General features: G+C 33.6%; 1 protein-coding gene across 1 annotated transcript in view; it reads left to right on the top strand.

Annotated features, from left to right (window-relative positions):
• LOC117180850 (trichohyalin-like) overlaps positions 1–11,608 on the top strand; it is a 15,359-nt gene extending 3,751 nt beyond the window's left edge. Inside the window, exon 3 of the mRNA XM_033373387.1 lies at positions 5,427–11,608. Coding sequence (XP_033229278.1) covers positions 5,427–11,004 — 5,578 coding nt within the window. The 3' untranslated portion in view covers positions 11,005–11,608. The remainder of the gene's footprint in view (positions 1–5,426) is intronic.
• The last annotated feature ends 88 nt before the right edge of the window (positions 11,609–11,696 follow it).

Genomic DNA, 11,696 nt, shown 5'->3' with positions numbered 1-11,696 from the left:
TTTAGTTAAAAAAGCAATTATTTACATTTATTAGATCAACTGAAATTCATGTATTTCGTTGAAAATGCGTCTTTTTTGTTTTAATTTTTCAAATATTTGAATGAAAATTCATGTATTTTGTTGAAAATTAATCTTTTTCATTGAAAATTCAACTATTTAGTTAAAAAAGCATTAAAAATTCCATTATTTAATTGATTAAGTCAACATAAAATTCATGTATTTTATTATTGGTTGAAAATTCATGTATTTCGTTGAAAATGCGTCTGTTTTGTTTTAATTTTTCAAATTAAATTTTGAATTTTGAATTCACCCTAAGTTATAATAAGTTTATCCTAAATTTTTTACATTCTTCTAAATTTACTCAATTCTATTCATTCGATAAAGTTTTTAAAAGTTTTTATTTTATTCCTCTTGAAGCCTTTAAAATTCACCCTAAATTTGGAGGCATTTGATCAAATTCTTTTTAATTTTCTTTAATTTTTCCCTAATTAATTTCAAACTCATTTTTGAATTCATTGAATTATGATTATACAAAATGTAGAACTGATTTATTTTAAAAGTGGTTAGTTCAAATAAGTTTGTTTTTGGAAATGTTATATTAAAATTTTTTTTTAACTAATTGAAAATTGTACATTTCAGTATTTTTTCAAATATTATATTTATTTTATAAGACATCTTAAAACTATTCGGCTTCTACGTTTTTATTTTTTTAAAGAATAGTTGTGTATAAAATTCCTTGATTCAGAAAGGGCGCTTTTAATACTTTGAATAATAAGTTTTTTTTATTTTTCATGTTTTGAATTCGAAAATATAAATGACAAAAAAGCTTTTTTCGAGACTAAAAAAAAACTGGTAAATTTCGGTATGTTAAAAGTTAAAAAAACGGCCTGTCGTATGAAAAAATAGGTGAAGGGAATTTTGTAGCTACGTTTTGGAACATACGCCCTTATGAATATTTTAATTTATCTTGTGCCGTTTCTCCAAAAAGTTAATTTCATTATTTATAATGTTATTTTTTACGATTAAAACGAAAACCACGCGTTTTATCAAGAAATTATTTCAAAAAAATTTTAGATTTTCTTGCGTTTAACAACCTTTCTCTTATATCTTGTGTCATTTTACCTAAAATGTAATTTTTTTATTTTTAATGTTATTCACGATTAAAATAGAAACTACGAATCATATAAAAAAAAAAACCTTTAATAAAAATTGTTGTTCTCTACTTTCGGTTAAAAAATGTTATCTATTTATTTTTTCTTAGCTTGTGTCATGTGTCGAAAAATTTAAGTTTTATATTTTCTCTGTTTTTTTTTTTTATAAATAAAACAAAAACTACGTGTCCTATAAAAAAGTGTTTAATAACAAATTTGCAGATATTTTTTGTGTGCATAATGTTTGTCTCATAATTTTTTTCCTACCTTGCATAGTTTAACAACAAAATACAATTTTTTATTAGTTTTTGTTTAATCAAAATTTGAATTATCAATTTTTCAAAAAAATTCAAAAAGTTGTTATGATAATCTTGTAGGGTTTTGGAAAATTAACATTTTACTTATCAAGTACTATGAACAAGTGACAAAGAGAATTTTTGAATTATGAAAAAATGTGGTCTCAAAAACTTTCGAAATACGTTCACTTTTAGAATTTGTGTCCAAAATGGCTGACCAACGAACTTGGCATTTAGCTTAGGACACTAAAAGAGTGTATCGAAGGCCAATCTAATAGATTATTTTTTTCAAAAGTTATCGTGCTCATAGACAGACAGACATTCATAAAAACCTGTTTTTCGGATTCAAGGGGTCTCAAAACGTGAATTTTTGACAAAAACTGGGGGGGGGGGTCAAATTTTACACAAATCTAATACCTTTTCTGATGAGAATGTATTAACATGAAAAAATAACAAATTATTAATTAAATTTTTTGAAACCTCACACACGAGACTAAAAAGAAATTAAATGACAAAAGTTGTGATTAGAATGTGCCCACGAAGCGGGTAGATTTTTTTTGTTTCTTACTGTTAATCATGGTTTTCATGATTAGAGCCAAAACTATACATCCTATCAAAAAGTGGTTGATAACAAATTTGTAGACCTTTTTCAAATGCACTATTTTTGTCTCTTCATCTTTTACCGTATTTTGCATAGTTGGGCCGAAAAATGTAATTTTTGGATTTTTTCTAATTTTGTATGCTGTCAAAACATGAAATTTTGGTTTTTCAAAAAAATTCCAAAAATTGTTATGATAATCTTGTAGGGCAATCAAAAAGCAAAATTTTTCTTCTCTTGACTTTTTTTCATATCGTGCGTTATTTGGCCTAAAATGTTCATTTTCGTGTGTTTTTTGGAATTTTGTAAATGTTATTGGGATCTGAAATCATGACGTCAGAAGGGGGATTTCAACTAAGATGGCCGACGACAACGGGGCCACTTTGCCGCTGATACATTGTGGTGTTAGTGAATTTTAATCGTTTTTCGTGCTTAGTATGTCAAAGATGTTGCTCAGCATTGCTGAAATTTGTAAATTTACGTTATCCACTCTTTCTTGTAGAAATTTTGTGGAAGGAGAAAAGGTGTTACACGCTGGACACATATTATTTTATGTAAAACAGCCGGACGATCAAAGGAGCATTAAGTTAATTGCTTTTTGTTTACAATCGTCCGGTTACCAGTTTTAAGTACCTTTTCCCTGCACTGCAAACTACAAAAAGTACATTTTCAGATCATAATTGAGCATGTTTTTTTATATATAAAGAAGGAAATTATTCACTGTAATAATAATATCAATATTTTCTTGGCAGTTTCTGAAAAAACTTCAGCCAGGCAAAACTCAAGTTTTCAAAATATTTTCGATTTGTATAAAAATCAAAAAAGATTTTGCTTAAGGCCATGTGACGGAAGGGTCACGTGAACAAACCTGGTCTTCAATTTTTTCCCCCAACTTACGTCCACACGGAATGAGATATTGTGTTAAAAATTTGACACGATAAATAGAAGGCATGCAAGAATGTGTCTCTGGTCTTAAATAATTAGAATAGTGAAAACAGTTTTTTTTTTTAATTACTATTTTGGAGAAATAACGACCGTGCTGTCGCCAAACCCTGCAAGCAATTTGCAATGTTGGCAATGGGCTAGTTATGATTTTATATTTATCAAAGTGGGGCAAAACAACAAAAATCGCTCACGAACATTATGCGCAAATAATGCAAAAACTAATATTTGCACTTGAAATGCAAATAAACATATTTGGTCTGACATACGTATCAGTCTGGTATCAGCTGTGTCAAAGCAGCACTAGCGCAGCGAGTGGACAACTTCGAACTTCTAGGGGTCTGTGGGTAAAACAAATTGCATGATTACCGTCAGAGAAAGTTAAAAGTCAAGTTTCTGCTGGAAAAGTCTAAATATGTCCGTCGATAATCATTATTTGCATAAATAAACTTTTTTCTTCCTCCAACTCTTTGCAAGGCCACAAACGATCCTTTAATATTTATTAACATTTTCCCAATTTTTCAATATGGGTGAAAAAATATTGATCTTAGGGCTGACTTGATCAGCTCTTATACTCATCACATGGTCTTAAGGGCATGTGATACTTAGAAAATTGTCGATTTTACCAGTTTTAGGTTCCGACGGCTTTTTTTTCTTTAATAATCAATATTTTGTCTTAAAAATTTGGGAAATGATAGCGACTATGCTAACACGGACGACCCCACACACTTTTTTTTGGTTTAATTCCAAAAAGTTTTAATTTAGCAAAATCTGATTAATTTGCATAGCGCTTAGGAATTAGTATCGATTTTACCAGTTTTAGGTTCCGACGGGTTTTTTTCTAGAGTAATCAATATTTTGTCTTAAAAATTTTGGAAATGATAGCGAACATGCTAACGGACGTCCCCGCACACTTTATTTGTGTTTTTTTTTCAAAAAATTTTTTGATATTGCTAACAACGTGTGTACATTTGGAGGTTATGTATGTTACACTTCTCCTGTGCGTTACTTCCAAACTACACAATATTTTTGGCCGAAAACTTTGGACTTGCAAATAAACATAGTAACTAATCTCCCGGAACTAACCCTTTTTGCGGGCAATCAAAAAAGTTTATTTCATAAATAATTTCCAGATTATCGGAAAGGCAGAGATAAAAAACGACGTAACCTCAAAATAATACATATGCATAAAATTTTTATTTAGCACAATAAATTTTTTGTAATTATCCCTCAAAAAAGAGTTCGGGGACGTCCGTTATGATATTTTATAGCATCTCCGAATTCAGTTTTTAAAAATTTTCATTTTTGTGGAAAAAAAAGCCGGGGAAACTGTAAGTATCAAATGCCCTTAATGTATTTTAGGGAACTTGTAATTAGTTCCTATCAAAATTTTGAGGTTATATGATACAATTATGGACAATCAAGATGACTCAAATGGTATATCTAAATTATTTATAAATTCAAAATATTAGAAAATATATTTTGCTCTAGAAATCAATGTGCACTTATCTGTTTGAAATGAGTGATCCTCAAGTTTAAAATGCAGAGAACAAACACACATATGTTTGAGGTTACCTTATTCCCTGGGCAAGTGAAATAGATGAAACCCAACATCTAAGTTTTTGCTAACCTTAGTTGAACATCCGAAAATAGAGTAAAATCTGTTACTTTTGCGTTTCCTCTGACTGAATTTTATACCTAGATTGTCTACTTCTGTATTATCGAACATTTTTTTTTAATTTTGATGATTTAAATCGTAGCATTCAAAAAATAGATTTATTTTCTGCTCTGAATATCACCGAAATAGCACACAGCCTTTTAAAAATGACCCCGTTATTTTAGTTCCAAATTTAGCCACCAGGTGGCGCATCGCTGTATTTCAGATCCCAATAACTCTGGCAATTTTTGATTTTATGAAAAAAGTCATAAGAATAAATTGTTCAAATTTTTTAATACCACGAATAACCGTACAGAGAATTTTTGAATTTTAAAAAGAGTGATCTCAAAAATATTCAAAACGTGCCCACTTTTTGCATTTTTATCCAAAATGGCTGGCTAACGAACTTAACCTTTAGTTTAGGACACTAAACGTGTGTATCAAAGGCTAATCTAATAGATTAATTTTATCCAAAATTATCGTGTTCACAGGCAGACATACATATAGACAGACACATTTGTAAAAACCTTTTTTTCGGATTCAAGGGGTCTCAAAATTTGGACATTTGACAAAAACTGGGAGGGGGGGGGGGGGCAAATTTTACACAAATCTAATATCTTCTCTGATGAGAATGTAATATATAGATTTTGGCAGATTTTGATTACCATTGATTTACCTACAGTATGTGAGAATTCGCAGAAACTGGGTCACTCATCCAAAATGGGACATTTACCTTAATGTGCATCCTTAATTTCCTTAATTTCCTTAATTTTACATTATAGGTTGGACGATGCATCCTTTCGACGAGGCAACTTCAAACGTCACGGCAATTACAATCACAATTTCGAGTACAATTGTGAACCTGCCGAAGTAACTTTTGGAATGGACGGTGTTGTCTTCAATCCAAGTAGACCACCGCCCTCAATTCCAGCAAATCTCAAGACTGATGTGCCAATGCCTCCACTGCCTCCATTCCCTCCACTTCCCGAAGATTTCAAATCTCACCTACCTCCACCTCCACTTCCCGAATATTGTCCATCACCTCCAACCTCTCACAGCAATTTCAAGACTGAATACATAACTCCCCGTTCACCAGATAACCAGGACGAGGCCGAATACATTTGCAATCCGGATTTCTATCTCCAGGAGGAGGAGGAGGAAGAAGACGAGGAGCAAAAGTTCGATGATGGAATCAACAGGGACACTCTCTTCTCGCAGAGACTCAGGAAACGGATAGAGGAAGAGGACGAGCGTGAACGGAAGGAGAAGGAGGAGAAAGCAATTGTCGCAGAAGCCGAGAGAAAGGAAAACGAGCGACTTCGACTTGAAGAAATGAGGGGAACTAGTTCTTCAAAAGTTAATCTAGAGAACAAGGAAAATAAACCCAGTTTTGTAAATAAACCTACGAAAAGATCGCGTGATTTTGAAGAATCGATTCCCGTGAAACGTCCGAAAATGGAACCCTTGTACAATCCAGCTTACGACGATTACAGGGAAGACTGGGGCAACTGTGGATCCGAAAGTCTGCAGATTAAAGAGGAACCTGAGCCGTTGCGTCTCGAATACGAGAAAAAGACCAAGGTGGCCGAAGAGTCGCGGAATTTGGAAACGAGAAACATATTGGCAACGAGGCTCTATCTTCTTTCCGGAGGGATTCCTCCTCAGCGCGAGACGACGAGTCGAAACGAGGGTAAAAAGGAGGCGGAGAAGAGGAAGGAGGAGGAGAAAAGAGCTCGAGACAGGGAGAAGTACGATCGCGAGAGAAGTGAGAATGATAATTATAAGGATAAATTTTTGCGGGAGAGATACGAGAAGGACAAGTACAAGGAGAAACTGGAACGAGAGCGACACGAGAGGGATAAATTTAATCAGGAATGGTACAAGCAGGAGAGGGTGCAGTTTGAGAAATTTGAGCGGGAAAAGTACGAGCGGAAGGAGCGACTCGAGAGGAAAAGATCGCGAAGATCGTTGAGTTTCAGTCCCGAAAGAAGCAGCAAGTTTTTCGAGAAAAGGGAGAGCAAGCGAGGATTTCGGGACGAGTTCAATATCCGCGGGAGAGGGCGATACGAGCGGTTCCATCGGAAGGCGGATTTGCGACAGAAAATTGTCGCGAGACCGCGGAGTCGAAGCAATAGTTGTGAACGCGAGCGAAAGTGGCGGGGAAAGGGAAATTCGAATTCGCGAAGTCGAAGCAGTAGCAAGGATAAAAATTGTCGTGAAATTGAATTTCGAAAGCGGGTGGTTTTCAGTTCGGGACGAAGCAGAAGCAACAGCAATGACAAGCATCACCGAAATGGGGATCGGCGAGTGCCAGTTCACGACTGCAAGGACAGGGCAGACAAGATGCCAATCGAGGGAAATTCCTCGGAGATTGCGCGAAGTAAGGATATCGATCAGAGGATGGAGGAGAAGAAGAGGATTCTGGAAATGCAGAAGGCTCGATTGGAGATGGAGTTGAGCAAGCTTGACGAGAAAAGTAGAAGTAGTAGTCGGGAAAAGGAGTGCAAATTCAGCAGCCGCGAGAAGAATGAGGTTGTTGCGAAGGATCGTGATTTTGCGAATTTATTCAAGAAATTTATGAAGAAGGACCTGGAGGAGGGTGAGCTCTCGGACTCGTCAACTTCGTTTTTCCATTCGGCTCAGATTCACGAAACGGAGAAGAAAGTTTCTCGAGATCCGCCGCTTACTGAAAAGAAGAGGGAAGAGAATAAAAAGAGTGAAAAGTCTAAGGTGGGTGAAGGAAGTGAAATCGAAAATATAACAAAATTATTGAAGCAGGCAAAAGAAGAGTCTCTTTCCTCGAATAAAGTTCCAGTCGATGATAGGAAGAGACTAGAAATTCCAGAAGGAACTTCAAATGAGAAATCTAAGGAGGATATTGACTCAGTTGCTAAAAAAGAAATTTTGGTTGCACCTCAATTGCAAAATAAGAGCGAAATACCAATAAAAGTAAATACAGTACTTGGAAAAGTTGATTCAATTCAATTTTCTGAAGCGGGCAAGGACAAAAAATTGGATTCAGGACCTGTCGTTCATTCAAACTATATAGAGAAACATGTACAGAGTCTTGATTCGTTTATTGAGTCTGCGAAGCAAGCTTTGGAGGAAAACAGATTGGAGGAAAGCGAAATTGAAAGAGTAGCAAGACAGGCCAAGGAGAAACTTCAGGAAGAGTTGGAGAAAGAGTTGAAAGAAGTGCAAAGGCAGGCTCTGAAATCAGAGAAAAATATTAATCTTGAACCAAAAAAAGAGGATCTGAATAAAAAAGAGGATCAGAATAAAAATGAGGAAAAAAAGAAGAAACTGACGAAATGTATGAAAGATCTTTTTAGTCCGGTGAAGGACAGAAAAAATCCGAAAGAAAGTCCAGCGAAAGAAAGGAAAACTAGACGTAAAATATCAAAGGGAAAAGAAGAACAAGTTTCGAGTCCTTTGAAACAAAAGATAAAGCAAAAACGAAATGAATCCAAAGCAGATGGAAAAGAAGTATCCACTTCAGTAGAAAATGCAGAAATTAAAGTTCAAGCTCTAAAGGAGGAAGAAATAAAAAAAGTTAAAAAAGATTTAGAATGTAAAACTGACAATGAGAATTTCGAAATTAAAAAAGAATCTGTGGAAAGAGACGGAAAAGAAATTTCAGCTCCTGTAGAAAATGCAGAAAATAAAGTTGCAGATTTAGAAATTAATATTCAGAATAAAGAAGGTAACGGAATTAAAGAGGCGAGAGAGATTTTGTTGAAGGAGAAGAAAAATAAAAAGAGATTGCCGAAAGAAAAAGAAGAGGAAGTTTCGAGTTCTTTGAAAGTGAAGAAAAAACAGAAACGAAATGAATCCAAGGAAAGTGACGGAAAAGAAGTTTCGACTCCGGTAGAAAATGCAGAAAATGTAGAGGAGGTAGAAATAAAAAAACTTGTTAAAGAAGACTTAGAAATTAATATTCAGAATAAAGAAGATACCGAAATTAAAAATGAGAAAGAATCGAGTCCTTTGGAAGAAAAGAAAAATGAAAAAGTAAACGAATCCAAGGAAAAAGAAGTTTCTACTCTGGTAGAAGCTGCAGAAAATAAAAATCAAATTAAAGAAGATTTAAAAATTCAGAATCAAGAAGATGCCCGAATTAAAGAGAAAGAATTGATTCCAGGCAAGGAGAAGAAAAATAAAAGGAGAGTATCGAGAGAAAAAGAAGAGAAGGAGATTTCGAATCCTTCGGAAGAAAATAAAAAGAGAAATGAATCCAAGGAAAGAAACGAAAAAGATATTCCCAGCCCAGTAGAAAACATAGAAAGCAAAGCAGAAAATATAGGAGAGGCAGAAATTAAGAACCAAATTAAAGAAGATTTAGAAATTCAGAATCTAGAAGATGCCGAAATTAAAGAGAAGGGATCGATTTCAGTGAAAGAGAAGAAAAATAAACGTAGAGTATCGAAGGAAAAAGGACAAGTAGAAGATGTAGAAAATAAAACGCAAAATTTAAAAGAGGCAGAAATTAAAGAAGATTTAAAAGTTAAAACTCAGAATCCAGAAAATACCGAAATTAAAGAGAAAGAATCGATTCCAGTGAAAGAGAAGAAAAATAAACGAAGAGTCTCGAAAGAAAAACGAATTTCGAGTCCTTTGAAAGGAAATGAATTAAAGGAAACTGGCGGAAAAGATACTTCAACTGCAGTAGAAAATATAGAAATTAAAGCGCAAAACTTAAAAGAGGCAGAAATTAAAGAAGATTTAGAAGTTAAAACTCACAATCAAAAAGATGCCGACATTAAAATTCACAATCAAGAAGATGCCGAAATTAAGCAGAAAGAATCGATGCCGGTGAAGGAGAAGAAAAACAAACGAAGAGTCACAAAAGAAAAACAAATTTTGAGTCCTTTGAAAGAAATAAAAAAAGGAAATGAACCAAAGGACAGAAACGGAAAAGATATTTCATCTCTAGTAGAAAATATAGAAATTAAAGCGCAGAACTTAAAAGGGGCAGAAATTAAAGAAGATTTAGAAGTTAAAACTCACAATCAAAAAGATGCCGAAATTAAAATTCACAATCAAGAAGATGCCGAAATTAAGGAGAAAGAATCGATGCCGGTGAAGGAGAAGAAAAACAAACGAAGAGTCACAAAAGAAAAACAAGTTTTGAGTTCTTCGAAAGAAATAAAAAAAGGAAATGAATCAAAGAACAGAAACGGAAAAGATATTTCAACTCTAGTAGAAAATATAGAAATTAAAGCGCAAGAGTTAAAAGAGGCAGAAATTAAAGAAGATTTAGAAGTTAAAACTCACAATCAAAAAGATGCCGAAATTAAAATTCACAATCAAGCAGATGCCGAAATTCAGAATCAAGAAGATGCCGAAATTCACAATCAAGAAGATGCCGAAATTAAGAATCAAGAAGATGCCGAAATTAAAGAGAAAGATTCGATTCCGGTGAAGGAGAAGAAAAATAATAAAAGAAGCTCGAAAGAAAAAGGACAAATTTCGAGTCCTTTGAAAGAAAAGAAAAAGGCAGAAACGAGATCGAAGAAACGGAATGAATCTAAAGAAAGAGACAGAAAAGTAGTTTCCAATTCGGTAGGAGATACAGAAATTAAAATACGAAATATCGAAGATTTAGAAATTGAAATTCAGAATAAAGAAGATGCAGAAATTAAAGAGGAGAAAGAATCGATTCCAGTAAAGGAGAAGAGAAAACGGAGAGTGTCGAAGGAAAAAGGAGAAATTTCGAGTCCTTTGAAAGAAAAGAAAAAGCAGAAACGAAATGAATCGAAGGAAAGAGATTTAGAAGTGGTTGCCCCTCCGTTAGAAGATTCAGAAAAAGTGCAAAAGATGGGAGAGGCAGAAATTAAAAATCAGGTAGAAGATTTAGAAATGAAAACTCAGAAGGAGGGAAATACAAAATCGAAAACAGAAGAAAGTAAAGCTGTAAGAACACTGAAAGAATTGAACCCGCCAGAATCGAAAAAGGAAGATGGTAAAAATTCGAGTCCAGTGAAAGAGCAAAGGGGAGAAATTGAACCGGAAGTAGAAGTGTCTTATAATACTTCGGGTTCAGTGAAAGAGAGAAGAAAGAAAACGCAAACGAAAGAGGGCCAATTAAAATTGACTGAAGTCTCAAAATTAAAGGATACCGAATTAAAACCAAAGGAACCGAAGAAACCGGTTCAAAAGGTGAAAGAATCTGTTCCGGAAAAGTTCAAGACGAAAAAAGGAGAGGAAAAACCTAAGAAAAAAATTGTGGTTGTTGTCAGAAGGAGAAGGAGACCTCCAGTTTTGTCTGATTGTAATGCTTCGACGACAATAGTATCAAATGAGAATGTAATTACGAATATTAAGTTGAATAACAGCGGTGACAAAAATCTTCTTTCCTAAAAATCCGGTTTAGTGGGAGTATAATTTTTGAAATATTTAGGGTTTGTTTATTCTGTATACTTTGTTTTCATTTATTATTTATTTATTTCCAAGTCGATAAAGTCACGAAAAGAAAAGTTGAAGATATGAATTTTGAATATGTGATTTTTGTTGGTTCACAAATATTTTGACTGTATAAAATATGCCAGAGAATACAGTTCTGTATCTTAAAAGTGCACGGGTTTGAGGGTAATTTTGAGGTTAAATAATGTTTAAGATTTTTATCTTCATTTTTTGTTTTGATTTCTTTATTTTTTGTCGAAACGAATCTAAAAATGCCTCATTTAGCCTCGTGAAACTAAACTTGTATTATTTTGTATTAAAATGTAAATAAAGCGAATGTTACTTTAAGCTTCGAAAGTTTAGATAAACTATTTTTTGACTACTATGTAAAAATTGGTGACATAGATAAACTAATTTTTGTTGTAAATCTGATCTTATTAATTCGTTCTGCAGAACCCCTTTAACCCTGAAAGCGCATACTGGGTGTAAATGACCCAGCGACTTATTTGCGTTTTCACAAAACGTACCAAATTCAAGAAATTTGAACATTTGGCGCCAGATTAACAAAATACATAAAAAGATATTTCTCTATGCCATTTTCACATAATTTTGATTTTTATCATTTTTATACGCAGTTTAATATCAATAAA

Source organism: Belonocnema kinseyi, chromosome 9 (assembly GCF_010883055.1).
Source record: "Belonocnema kinseyi isolate 2016_QV_RU_SX_M_011 chromosome 9, B_treatae_v1, whole genome shotgun sequence".
NCBI classification, from domain to species: domain Eukaryota; kingdom Metazoa; phylum Arthropoda; class Insecta; order Hymenoptera; family Cynipidae; genus Belonocnema; species Belonocnema kinseyi.
This window is presented reverse-complemented; position numbering and strand designations above follow the sequence as displayed.